General features: G+C 44.2%; 1 protein-coding gene across 1 annotated transcript in view; it reads left to right on the forward strand.

Moving 5' to 3' along the window:
• Nucleotides 1–631: 631 nt before the first annotated feature.
• Nucleotides 632–13916, forward strand: part of LOC105564177 (max dimerization protein 1-like) — a 36065-nt gene continuing 22780 nt past the window's right edge. The window contains exons 1-3 of the mRNA XM_012016386.1: nt 632–828; nt 4299–4392; nt 5128–5157. Of these exons, the coding sequence (XP_011871776.1) occupies nt 774–828; nt 4299–4392; nt 5128–5157 (179 nt within the window). The 5' untranslated portion in view covers nt 632–773. The remainder of the gene's footprint in view (nt 829–4298; nt 4393–5127; nt 5158–13916) is intronic.

Consider the following 13916-nt stretch of genomic DNA (forward strand, 5'->3'; position numbering starts at 1 on the left):
CGACGACGACGACGACGTGCGACGTGAAGGGGACGACTCCACGACTCGCGATATTCATCGATCGCCGCCGTTGCACCGCGGCGACGGACGCGTAGGAGAGCCGGGTCGTTCGAGGGTCGAAGCAGGAGCGGCGGCGTAGAAGGAGACTCTCCGGCGTTGTCCATCCCGAGTCCTCGGTCGCCGCCGTCGCCGTCGTCGTCGTCGCTGCCGCCGCCGCTGCCGCCACCGCCACCGCCGCCGCCGCCACCGCCGCCACCACCACCGCGGATTGGCGCACGTATCTCTCTCGCTCCTCGGTGTGCGTCGGTGTCGTCATCGCCGTTACCGCTGTCGCGCGCGCGCGCGCGCGTCCGTCCGTCCGTCCGTACGCGCAGTTACGCGCGGCCGAGGGTAGCCGACGTGCGGCGGATTCGCCCGAGGCGCGAGGCGGCGCGGCGTGGCGCGACGCGGCGCGGCGCGGCCGAAGACACCACGATTACGTATCTCGCCGGCTTGCCGCTCTCCCCCCTCCCCGCCGTCGCTCTCGCCTGCGCGCCCGTCGTACGCGCTAGGGGGCGCGCGCGTCGTGTGTGTGTGCGGGTGCGTGTGTGCGCGGGAGTGCGCCGCCGCGCCGCCTCGTCGTCCGTACGTGCGTGCGTGCGTGCGTGCGTGCGTGCGTGCGTGCGTGCGTGTGCCCCCGGCGGCACGTGTGTTGTTGGCGCGGGAGCGCGCGGCGGTAGAAGGGGGAACGAGCGCGAACCGAAGCAGCCAGGATTACTCCAAACCGAGGAAATATGAGCATTGCTGCCCTATTACAAGCCGCCGAGTACATTGAACGAAGGGAAAGAGGTGAGTGCCTGACCCCCTCCCGCGCCCCTCGCACCTTTTCCCCGTCCCGCTCTCCTTAATCGCGCTCGCGTGAGGAGGAGAGCCGCTCGCGACACCGCGCTCTACGGCCGGATTAGAAATAAACATGGACGCGGGAACTCCGGAAAAGCTCCGCGGCGCGGACAACGCGGCCTCGGTTCCCCTCGAATCGTCGAGGGGTAACTCTGGAGCGGTCGCGTCATTGTTGCGTTCCTCGCGGTTCCGCGACTCTCTGCGTAATCCGGCGGAGATCCGGATTACGGGATCGCTCGTATATTTCGTGGTGGATTGCGCGACAATTTTTATTTCCCCGCGATCGCGAGTCGATCGTAGATTTTCCGCGCGACGGACGCGTCGTTCGATCGAGATTCGCGCGAGTATCCGCCGCTCTCGTTGTTCCCGCGACGGATCGCGTCGCGATGATGATCTCATTTTATCATCCCACTTATAATGCCGCTGCGTCGCGCCGTAGAGCGACGTCCTCGCCCGCGTGCAACGCACGTCGTTTACGACGCGAGCGGACGCGCGCGCGCGCGCGAGCTAGCGTCTCTCTCTCTCTTTGTTTCTTCGTGCGTCGTAGCACGCTGGGAGATTTCCAATGGGGAGCCCCGCGTCCGTGCACACGTGGGCTCGCAAGGGGGGGGGCGAGTGCGATTGCAGCGCGGCGGGAAACGACGGACGGCCGGCCAATCGACTCCCCGCTTTCCCGTGAGAGCGAACGATTGATTGGCCGGCGGCCGTTGCTTTTCGTTGCAACGGCGAGAGCGCGTAGGAATGGGAGCCGCGCGAGGACTGCACGCGTGCTCGAGGCCGACATCGGCCGTTTAAATATTCACGCGTGACCGTTGGTCAAACGGCGGCGCCGGTTCTCGGGGCGGACGTGACGATTTCGACATACCCCGTGCGTTCGTGCAAATCGAGTCGCGCGGCGACGATAAATCGAAATTCACGATGTAACGCACGGTGAAAATTATGTCTCTCGAGTAAAGGGTGAATCAGACTAGTGATTGTCGACGCGGACTGGATTGGGATTGATGATTGGCAATTGGCGACTGCCTTCTAGCCAATGAGAGCAAAGCAGCCAGCGATTTACTCGACTCTCATTGGCTAGAGGACAATCGCCAATCCAATTCAATCCGAGTTGTCCATTGCTAGTCTGATTCGGTCTTTAAGGCCGAATTAGACTAGCAATTGCCGACTCGGATCAGATTGGAATTCTTCAATTGTCTTCTAGCCAATGAGAGCAAAGCAGCCAACGATTTAATCGACTCTCATTGGCTAGAGGACAATCGTCAATCGCCAATCCAATTCAATCCGAGTTGGCCATTGCTAGTCCGAATCGGCCTTTAAAGCCCGTATCAGACTACGGATTGAGATTGAGATTAGATTGAAATTTCACGAATCACAGTAAAGTTTACTAATTTCAGGTTTAGTAACTTTTACTCTAATTGGTCAAATTTCAATCTAATCTCAATCTCAATCCGTAGTCTGATACGGGCTTTAGCTCGAATCAGACTAGCAGTTGCCGACTCGGATCAGATTGGAATTGGCGATTGTCTTCTAGCCAATGGGAGCAAGGCAGTCAGCGATTTAATCGACTCTCATTGGCTAGAGGACAATCTCCAATCCAATCCGAGTCGGCAATTGCTAGTCTGGGGCTCGATTCTTGAATTTATTCGAAGGAGAAACGTATGCGAAAATTCTGCTCTTACAGAAAAGTTAAAAGTCGATTGGTTAAAGCCGTGCGAATAGCCAATCGACTTTCAACTTTTCTGTCAGAGCAGAATTTTCGTATACGCTTCTTCTTCGAATGAATTCAAGAATCGGGGCCCTGATTCGGCCGTAACGGTCGTACGGGAAGCGGCGCGCGCGTCAGGGGGACGCCGCGGACACGCGTGCAAATTCTGGCACGCTCGCGGAGCCTCGATTGTACGAAACGAAGATAAACGTCGCTCGATAATTAAGTGTTATCGCGCGTCGCGTTAAAACGCGGCACGGGAACGTGCGCGTCTAATTTTTCGCGGTTTTTCGAGTCACCGTAAATTTTGGTGAACGCAGAGAGAGAGAGAGAGAGAGAGAGAGAGAGAGAGGGGAGGGGGTTGTTGTAATTAGCTCGTGGCCGTGAAACCGCACGTGACGTCACGGTCCGCCTATTTTGCGACGAGTGCGATTACTGGCAAAATTTTCGTCGAGAGACGGGTCGTTTCCTCCGCATATACATATACATATACGTGCGGTTTTCATTAAAGTCCAAGTTTCGGTGAGTGAATGAAAGTAAATCTCGAGAAAGTACACGTCGACGATCTGGAGGTTCGTCTCAATTTAATCGCGGCATCTTCATCTATGGAGATGTATTCGAGCGCCTCTATTTTTGTCCGATTTCGAGCGTCTATCAGTTTTAATTTAACCCCGGTCTCTATTTATACAAATATATTCCGATGCGTCTATTTCGATTCGCCGCGATGCCACTTGCTTATCTCGATTTAATTTGACGTCTATTTTTAGCAGCGTAAACGTTATAGTTACATTTCTAATGTTACGCTCGATAAGAAGCGGACGGACGGCGGGCTAATTTAACGCGGTGGCGCGCGCACTTATTGAATTCGCGCGTCTCGCGGCTCGTTCGCTCGGGAAATCGCTGAAACGAGGCGCGACCGCGCCTCAAATCAAACGTGACGATCTCCCGAAGCGGTGTAAAATGCGAAACCATCTGAGAAAATGAAACCCGATTTACCGTCCAGATGCATCTGTCGTCGCTCGTTCACTAACGAACCTAACAAGCGTCGAAAATTCTCTTGTACGAGCATCCTCTTCGCGTGTCTAAATATCTGTACAGTCTTCGAATGCAAAAGTATCGTTCGAGGTATGGTTGCGCGTTAAGGCTGAATCAGACTAGCAATAGCCGACTCGGATTGGGTTGGAATTAGCGATTGACGATTGTCCTTTAGCCAATGAGAGTCGATTAAATCGCTGGCTGCTTTGCTCCCATTGGCTAGAAGACAATCGCCAACCCCAATCCAATCCGCGTCGACAATTGCTAGTCTGATTCGGCCTTTAGGCTGGATTCACACCTAGGCAGAAAAGCAGAAGCCAATCAGAGCTCGCGCTGGTAGTAAACGGCACACTCTGCTGGCAGAAAGTAGAAACTGTCGACTACCAGCAACAGTTCTGATTAGATTTTGGCTGTTCTGCTTTTCTGCCAAAGTGTAATCTAGCCTTACACGGGGACTCGCAGAGAACGGAGATACATAATTGAGGAAAAGCGCCTTCCAATTCGGAGACGAATGATCCTGGGACTCTCATTTTGTGTTTATACATAATTAAATGTTTATTGGCACTCGGTTCGTGCGCGCGAAATTCAGACGAGCTTTAGGACGCTGTTCATAATAATTGTGTTACATATAAATATGCAATTACGTTCCACTTATCGATTTGTTACGTTCTGATTACAGAAGCTGAACATGGCTATGCTTCAACGATGCCAATACCCGACGATATGCGGACGATTACAAAGAGGCCAAAGACGAAGAAGTCCCAAGGCAGCAGGTACGTGTATGCTAAAATATCTTTCGAGGGACGACGGCACGCGGAAATTTGCATAGATCTTTTAAAAGTTAAGAGACGTCTCTTCAACTCCACATTCCGGATGTTAATATTGGGCTAATATTTACGTCGCGTTAACATCTTTTCATAAGCGTGCAATGTATAGGACTGCCAGCGGTTTCTATAACAGTTCCATGTTTGACTTTGAAGTCGCAGAGTGAGTGAGTGAGAGAAGGGGGGAGAGAGAGAGAGAGAGAGCACACGGAATATTCTACGAATTTCTCAATTTTTTGCATTTACTGCAATTTGAAATATTGTAAATAATTCAGCAAAAGTTCAATAGTAGCATCATATTACTTCGATGCGATGTATTCGATTATAAAGAGACATTTATTTCATAAAAGCGTTCCGTAAAATTGTAGCTTTCGGAATTCGGTCCTTTTCGCTTACGTTTTCAATACAAAACATCGTCATTTGGCAGTTTAATCGCTCCCCGTTTTAGAATCAAACGCGACTGTTACTGCTACCATTGTGAGTTTCCATTGTAATTATCTGTAGTTAAACTTTTTGCGATATTTTTGCTACAACGCGTTACATCTTCTTGTTTTTTCCCCCTTCAATTTTACCTTGCATTTTTATATCGTCTGGGAGGAGAGATATTAACGTAGCCCGATATGCGTTTCTATTGCAAATCTTGTTCTTGCAAGATATAATTATTTTCGTTTTTTCTGTTTCCAGGACGACTCATAATGAGTTGGAGAAAAATAGGTGAGTGTTTCATAAATAAACTTTAATACAATTTTTTATTGTTAGTCCTGTTTAAGCGTTATCGGTTAATAACAAGTGAGATAACAAAGTCATAAATTAATAATTATAATTTACAATTATACAAAATTGTGTAAGTAAAAAAAGTTGCATTTTGATTAGTAATTCGATAAATTGTTTAGTTCGTACCAATGGTAAATATATACTTGTAGACATTTTCTTTTTTTGGGTACTAAATATTCAGCAGAAACAAGCGATATCGCGGACAAGGATTCGTACGATTTGCAGGATGAATTCGCTTTCGCGCGAGAAGTGAATTAATGAATTAAATTTATGAAAATAGCGCGCTACGCGTAGACAAGATTAGCATTGGAATTTATCGGGCAGGTAAATCCGAGCGAGATTAAAATCTGTCGGAAATTAATTGGTATGAATACGTAAAGCGTCGAGTAGTAACCTCTCGAAATTAATTCTTTCGAGGGTAAAAAAATTAATGTATCAACGACGACCGATACATCTTGCGTGGGCGAGACAGAAACGCGGGACACTTTTAACAGAGCGATCTTACGGTTCGAAGAACCGAAAGTAACGAAAAAAAAGGGGGGGGGGAATATCTTTTGGGGGTACGCGTTATTGCGTTATGTAACGCAAATACGGGATGTAGCAGGGAGTGCAGCGGGTTTTTACATTGGCCGTTTCTGTGTCACGCCAGCCCTTGTGTAACTTTCTCTCCCCCTCCGATCCCTCTCCCCATCGCGAGCACTATTCGCACATAGGCTGCTTGGGTGTAAAAAAAAATCGATAGTCCGCCTGCGACCATCTCGCTTTCTCTCTTATTCTCTAGAGCACCCCTACTGCCCCCTCTTCCTCCCTTCACGCACCGCTGACTAGTGAGTTTTAACCCCCTCCCTCCCTCTTTTTCTCGAAATGCCTGTAGCCAACGCCAACGTTTTTCCGAAAGTTTTCGAAATTCCCTCGCGTGTAAGTGAACGGGTGCTAAAAATACATATACACGGTCGTAACCGTTGTACGAGAAATATACAGGGTGTCAGTGAATGTTTGGGACTTATTTTTTGTAGATAGAGCGGATCAAACTGATTGTGAGTTGAAAAATCGTCTACCATTTTGCATATTTTGCAATAGTTAACGAGTTACGAATTATAAAAAAAAATCGTCCAGTATAAGCGCGTGGCGAGATGTGGCCGGCCCGCGATTGACGTTGCTAGGCGCGCGGGGAGTTGTTTATTATACGTAGCTGCTTTTTGGATAAAGCCCATGCCAGTGGTAAAAACCGGTATTTTCCGGAAAAAACCGGCAAAAACTGGGTCTTCTCTATTAAAAACGATGAGATAAGTAGAAAACTTTTAGAAAGCACTGCAAGAAAGTATTGTTTCCCACATAAACTAAAAATTTTTATAAAGTTTAGTATCTCCGAAGTTCTCGTTTTGAAAATATGTATTAATTTCAATAAAGCAATTTTTTTTAAATTACAAAACTTATAATATATTGGTTTCTTTTTTAAATAGTGATTAATATCTATTATTTAGTATTTAAAAGAACCATCTTTTCTCATAAAGACTATAAAAATGACTAATATTTATATAAATATATTTTAATTAGGTATCAGTTATTTTTATAACTTTTGCCAATTTATTCCATTGTATAAAGTCCGGGACGGCAAGAATTGGAATTTACCATGGTTTTTTCTACCCCCTGGATTTTTCCAGCCAACCCTGAGCTGCTGCAGTTTTTAATAAACTCTCGCGCGCCTAGCAACGTTTCAGCGCGGGTCGGCCGCATCTCGCCGCGCGCTTGTGCTGGGAAGCAGGCTGGTCTAAGACGGCGATTTTTTAATAATTAATAAGGTAGCAAAGAAATTGAAAATAAATTTTCTCATTGGACCATCGGCTACGTTCCGGCATCCGACAGCGACGTACGACGTATTGTAGAACAGGCCTGACTCGTTAACTATTGCAAAAATTGCAAATGGTAGAGGACTTTTCGACTCAGTTTCGTCCGCTCTATCCATACAAAAAATAAGTTCCAAACATTCACCGACACCCTGTATAAAATACAAAGAGTCTGTCTCTTCTTTGATATATCCTGTAAAAATTGGCGAACTTCGTTGCCAATCGATCGTTGGATTAATTTCAATTCGTCGTTTTATTCGCCTGATTACGTGTTGCTTATCACATAAAGTGAAAAGGTACAGTGTTTTGAGGAAATCGACAGCTCTTTGAGACTTGACGATATCACATATTTTTAAATATGTCTTTAAATGTGCGTATACAACTTAGCATATCAATGCATTTGATTAATAACGCATTAAGTGTATGCTTTTTTATGAAAAAAAGTCATATGAATTTATAAAACTCGAAGGGGCCTCAAAGCACCTATACTAACCGCTCCTTCGTGCAGGAGCCACCTTAAGATAATGACTCTTTCTAAATATAAAATTTATATCTCCAACTGTAACGTCGTGTTCTATCTTAAAAAGGTAGAGTAACGTCGTACGAATTTTCCAATTTCCTACATTGTCACGAGTTCACCGTGGCGTGTAGGAACATGAGAAAAAATTTAGACATTATTTTATAAGAGACTCGTGAAAATTACTTTACATGCAAAATACTCGATTGCCAGGAGACGTTTATTTTCTCACGTATGAAACTCTTTACAATTATTTAATACCTAAAAATACACAGGAGTTCTCTCTTAAAATTTATCCCGAAAATCATATAATTGTGGAATAACGCAGCATTTTGGAGAATTTTATGCGAGTTTTTTGACATTTTTTCATTTTACTATTAATAAAATTTAACGTAAAATGTCAAAAAACTCATAAAATTCTTCGAAATGCGTTTGTTCCGCGATTTTGCATCGCATGATTTTCAGGGTAAATTGTAAGAAAACATTCTTCCCGTGTATCCAAAAACTAGGAAAGGGTATGGTATTTTCAATTAATATCCCTTTTTTTTTCAAGATCGCAAATTTAGAATTGTATTTTATTAATCTCGGCGATTGGAAGGCAAAATTAAATTTCGTCGGCCGGGGCTGTTTACGCGCCTGTATCAATGGCGGTTGGTGCAAGCGCTGCGTAAGTATGCAGCGCGTGTGACAAGCATACTTATACGTGGCATACAAAACGCGGAAGCCGATGGCATACTGTCCTAAATTTGGCGCGCGTCGCGCGGCGGAAATAAATCCATGGCGGCCCAAATCGCATTAAAGACCACTATTAAGATTGTGTTACGATCGATGATCGACGGTCTCTCGGTCGCAATAGCGATCCGCGATCCAGTTTCTCGTGGCGTTCCGCCTCTTTCCTTTGACTCACGTGCACGACGATTCGGTCGATTCGAATTTGTTTATAAAAATGTTACAGCAAAAAAATATTGTCCCAACTGCCAAACCGGCTAATTAACTGTCAGACGCAATTATAATCATTTTTTTCTTGATACTGTAAACGAATGTAAATAAGTTGAAACTTTGTCAGTCCGAGATAACGTTCTTTTGCTGTGTATTTACCACAATTGTTATCTTTTGTTTACCATCGTGTGTGATTAAGAGGCCATTGACCGATTTTGTGTAATCGAACATGCGAAAAATAGAATGTAAAAGTACACGCGTCATATTTGGACGCCTTACATTTGAAGATTCGTATAAATTATTTTAAATTAATAAAAAGTCGAGGATTGGAAAAGTTGCCATAAAGAATCGAAAAGACGAGGGATCGAATTAATATAAAGATATTAATGTAAAGATAAATATAAATTGAACGTTCAAGAAGGTTGAAGTAACTTGGGCTTGAAATCAATTTAATTACAAAGATTAGCGTCTTATTGCGCCGCGTATTATCTGTTATCAATCCGAAGAAAAGTGATAAGCGATCGTTCTGTTGTGTGTTATTTTGTCCGAGCCATATAGAATGGCGGGGCTTCCCCGGACGCGCGTACGGAAAGGACATCGGGTCAGCCGGAAAACGAAAGCTCGACAAATGGCTGCGCCAACGCGAGTGAAAATGGCGCCGCTCGTGGCGCCTGAGGACGGATCCCTGGCCCATTTGAAATGCATTGAATTTTTAAGTGCCACCCTTTATGCCGCCGCTGCCGCCGCGAGATAGCCAACTTCCGGTTCGGCTCCCCGCTAGTCCTCCCAAAGCTTTTCATAATTTCGATCTGAACCTTTCCCGACTGGTTATAGCTTAACCCTTTTATGATCTCGGTGCGGATTAAGAGGACGCGCGAAAGGAAGAATTTCGCACATTTCTCTGTTTCTTAATTAATTCGTTGCATTTGATGGCAATACAAATTTGTGAACACGTATTTATTTAATTATGCATTCGTTAGTATATGAATAAAAATGCGACGAAATGTTGTAAAATTAGTAGTAAAATCGTGGACGTAGGTGGAATGTGCATTTGTTGGTTAATAACGTAATTATTAGTAAATGGCGTAAAATATGAAATTACGTACTGTTGAACCAGTGAAGATTAAAAGCCAATCCATTAAGATTATTAAAACAATGGTTTTTACCAGGTTTGGAATGAGTTCTCGTTTTTAAAAGATCACGCGTCCTTCGGACGTTACGATATACGTTAAAATTGAATATCTTAATTAAGAAATGGAAAGTTATGGAACCGTCGTTATCGTGAATTATCAACCTGGAGATACGATACTTAAAATAAATTATTTTTCAAGCGAAACTCGGAGGTGGGGGGGAGAAGAGATGAGAGGACGTTAAATAAAGACCTCGGCGCGCAAATAGGCGGGTCGATTGTTTAAAGAAATCCTATCGTATCGGATGCCTCTCAAGTTATTGCAGGGCAAAGGTTCAAGTCGATAAACGTTGGCATTATTTACGCGCGGTATGTTCAAAGAGCTACAAAATTTAAACATAGTTAACATGTGCGGGCTTATTGATTGCTCACCCTTGGAACCGCCGTGCCGCGAATAGCCCCGACGTCCTCTCCCGTCTTTTGGGGTAGAAATTTCGTTCGGTAATCGAGCACACGCTCTTTTGGCGAGCGATACAATGTAAGAGAGGCGGCGTGACGGCGGCAGAATAGTTTAATCAGAAATTGATACGCGCGCAGACGCGGGATATATCCTTCGCGAGATGCACGGAGCAGGATGCGGGTTGACTTCGGGGTCAAGGACGGCTCGGCGGAGCGTGCACCCTGTGCACCTCCTTTCGTTCTCTAACGTTGGGGAGACTGGGAGATGCTCGACGTTGTTTAGAGCATCGACCGACCTTGGTTACAGGCGTTACGCTGATAGAAAAATATGTAGTATTTGAAACTGTAATTGCATAGTAAAATAATTATAGTCGGGAATATCAGTTTTATAGTAATTATTACTATAATATTAGTAATAGCAACCACATAGACACAGTGACGCCAACTATTTAAAAAAATTTCCTATAAAATATAAGCTTTTAACTATTATTCTTGCATACGGAACGTCAGATTTCGATAGCTTTAGTTTTCCTCGTGAGACGGCTATCCGCGCTCCCGATGGTCAAACGTCGCGTGTAAATCGCGTTAAAGCGACGTCATTGTTGTCGCGAAACGAATCTCGGTTCCTGCGTGGTTCCTGCGACTTTCCAATGCAGTAAATTCGTCGAGAATTTAACAGTATTCCATCATTTTTAAGCTGGCATTCATACGTAACATTCTGAGACATTTATACGAGTTCTACATTTCGAGAAAGTCGACAAAGTGACGTGGAAAAATAAATGCCGTCTACGAGCGTACCGCTTTTTATTCCGATTATTGAAACCGAAAACGTGCTCTTGATCTTTCCCTTTTCAGCCTGGAGATTATTTTGTTACATACGTTGCTCCCTTTAGAGTTTTATGTGTCGCAAACTCGCTTTATAAATTAATGAAATTAAGAATCAAGTTACTCGTTCGACTAATATGTTATAAGCTCGTTTTACAAATTAACCAAGTTAAGAATTAACGAGGTTATTTGTTCGACTGGTATAACCGAGGTGGCAAGGAAAATTGAGAGTGTACAAGTGTTTCACGTGCTATCCGCGTAAGAACGACGCGAGCATTAGGGCCCCACGGACCCTTCGCTTGTCTCGACGTCTCTCCGCAGTTCACCATTGCCACTTTGAAGCTCGTTCACCTTGAGCCCTGAACAGTGATTCTCATTCCTGCTTACTCATTCCTGTTCACGTTACACATATACGATAATAACATTTTAACTACACGCATGAATATTCGGCCATATGGTTGGCGAACAGTCGCGCAAACTCAATATTTGGCAATCTTCGTTACGACGTTAATCGATTTTCTCAGTGGTGTTTATGCGCGTTAAAAGATAATTCGCGCTAGAAGCAAAGTTAATATCGTTTCACCAGGTTCAGTTGTCAAAACGTTTCCTCCAAGAATGCATCGTGTCTTTTAGGATCGACACTGAGACACCAGACTATTCGTCTCCGTTTCTTCTGCTCTTGGTAGATTGAAGTTTAAAGTTTCATACGTCTGTGTTAGGATACGTGAATCGCGATACAGATTTTTCCTTTCTGTGATAAGATTTAAAGTATATCAAGGACGCAATATTAATAACAAGATTAATATTGCTTTTAACAAGGTTGAAAGATATCGTTTCGTTTTCCTGTTCGGGGTTTTACTGGAGCTGTTGATTATCTTGCTGAAAATCAGATTCGTTTGGTTCTCTCTTATGTCCGTATCGCACCCGGACCGGCTGTAAGCAGATACGCGACTTAACGTCAGTGCCGCGTCCGGACCGGCTGTAAGCAGATACGCGAGTCGAGAACTGGCGCACGCACTTTAATTACCCATTTTTCATTTCACTCCAACTACTCTGACGCCTTCCCACTGTACTCGGAAGAGATCGCGTCTCGTCACGACCAGAGAGCTCTCGCATCGCATTGAATTATGATCACGTGCGCGTTCTCGCCGCGTCCCACACGCCTTTATGCACTTTCCCTCTGCGCGACTTAAAATTTGTACGGAGACTACGGCGTACGAGTTCCTCGATATTTTGCGTTTCCGCAAATTCCACGGAAATATTTTGCTAAAACACGAAGGCGTGTGCTTTTGTTTTTTCAAAGAATCGCCAATTCAGCATGACATTTGATATTTCATTGTTAGACGATATCTATTTGTATCTAAGGCTTTTTCCAACGTATTGTTTTACGTGCAACGCTGCTCTCTGAAAGTCAATCAGTGCATTATAACTGTGAATCAGCGAATATTCACTGCTTTCAGTGATAATCGACTTTTAGAGAGGAAAGTCCTCTATGAGATAGGATTCTAATATGAGATAGTAGGTTTTCAACGTCCACATTCAATCGCAAATCTTTTTTCGCAACGATTGCACGTTCTAACGATCAGTTTTCTACTGAACAGACCTCACTCCAAGGGCAAAAAAATTCATGGTGGAATCGACAGATAATGTTTATTAATTTAGCAGAAACCCCGCTATCCCATATTAGGAGCCTGTCTTATAATAGTGGACTTTCCTTTATGTCCTGAATTTTCGCGCGAAGGTCCCGCAGAGCTTTATGCAAAATTTCTACTCCTGGCAAAACTAACAATCCCTTTTGATGGGATTATTAGTTTTGCCAGGAGTAGAAATGTTTGCCTCTGGTCAAAATGGTCGATCTTTGCCAGAGGAAGACAATTATTACAGCAATAATACTACTCAGGTGCATACCTGTTGGACGTAATTCAACCGGAATGAGAGAGGGACAGAGAGAGAGAGAGAGAGAGAGAGAGAGAGAGAGAGAGAGAGAGAGAGAGAGAGAGAGAGAGGGGGGGATTGCGAAAACCGACGAGAGCACATTTCCACGCTGATTGGTTTCCCGTAATTTTCGAGGAACCGGAGTTACATTGACGGTTTGGAGGGTGATTGGAGGTCGTTTCGTGGTTGAACAGAGAGAAAGGGAGCGATGCGGAAAAGAGGGCAAGAAAGAGAGGCATTGGCAAAACGGCGAGATAACAATATAACGTCAATTATAGAAGAACTGTATAAGGTGTCGTAATCCGAAGCCCGTCTTTTATATACAAATTCTTGCATTTCTACTAATTTGAAGTGTTTTTTTTTCTTCTTTAATATAAACCGAAGATTAACATAATTTGTTCGTGACACAATTTTTTACCCTAGATAATTGTAACGTATAAATTGATTTAACAAAAGTCCAAAATTCTGAAGTAATATACAGGGAAAACATAGGAGTTCAAAAATTATACATCAAGATGAAAAAATAGATGATAAAATTATACGTTTAATTTTATGTTGAGTTTAATAAAAAATGAGTTCGACGTTGTTTTATAAAAGTGTTTAATGTTAAAAATTGCATAATTATTGTTTTCTTCCACTAATTTTCTTGAAGGAAACTAATTGAGGGATCTTTAAAAATTACCAGCCAATTGTATCTTACACCAATTTTCCACTTTATCCTCCTGGGGCTCGATCATGAATCTTTTCCTCTAACGTAAACTCGTAGAAAGTGAAAAATTTCACGAGTTTATGCTAGAGGAAAAATTTATGATCAAGAGCTGGACACAAAACAAGCTGTAACTGTATAAACAATGTACTTTTATTATCTCAATCGGATCTGCGGCAAACAGAAATGACAAATAAGATATCGTTTCCGCCAGTCATGCCGATGTTCTGGCGCAATTATCATATAATTCAGCGCTTATCATCGATCAGACGCGGCAGATTCGATAAGCGAGTCGCGTCTCTGATTGTGATTTCAAGGTGGAGGTCGTCCGAACCGTCCGTG

This window comes from Vollenhovia emeryi, unplaced genomic scaffold, assembly GCF_000949405.1.
Source record: "Vollenhovia emeryi isolate VEMERY1.0 unplaced genomic scaffold, V.emery_V1.0 DF939168.1, whole genome shotgun sequence".
In the NCBI taxonomy this organism is placed as follows: Eukaryota; Metazoa; Arthropoda; class Insecta; order Hymenoptera; family Formicidae; genus Vollenhovia; species Vollenhovia emeryi.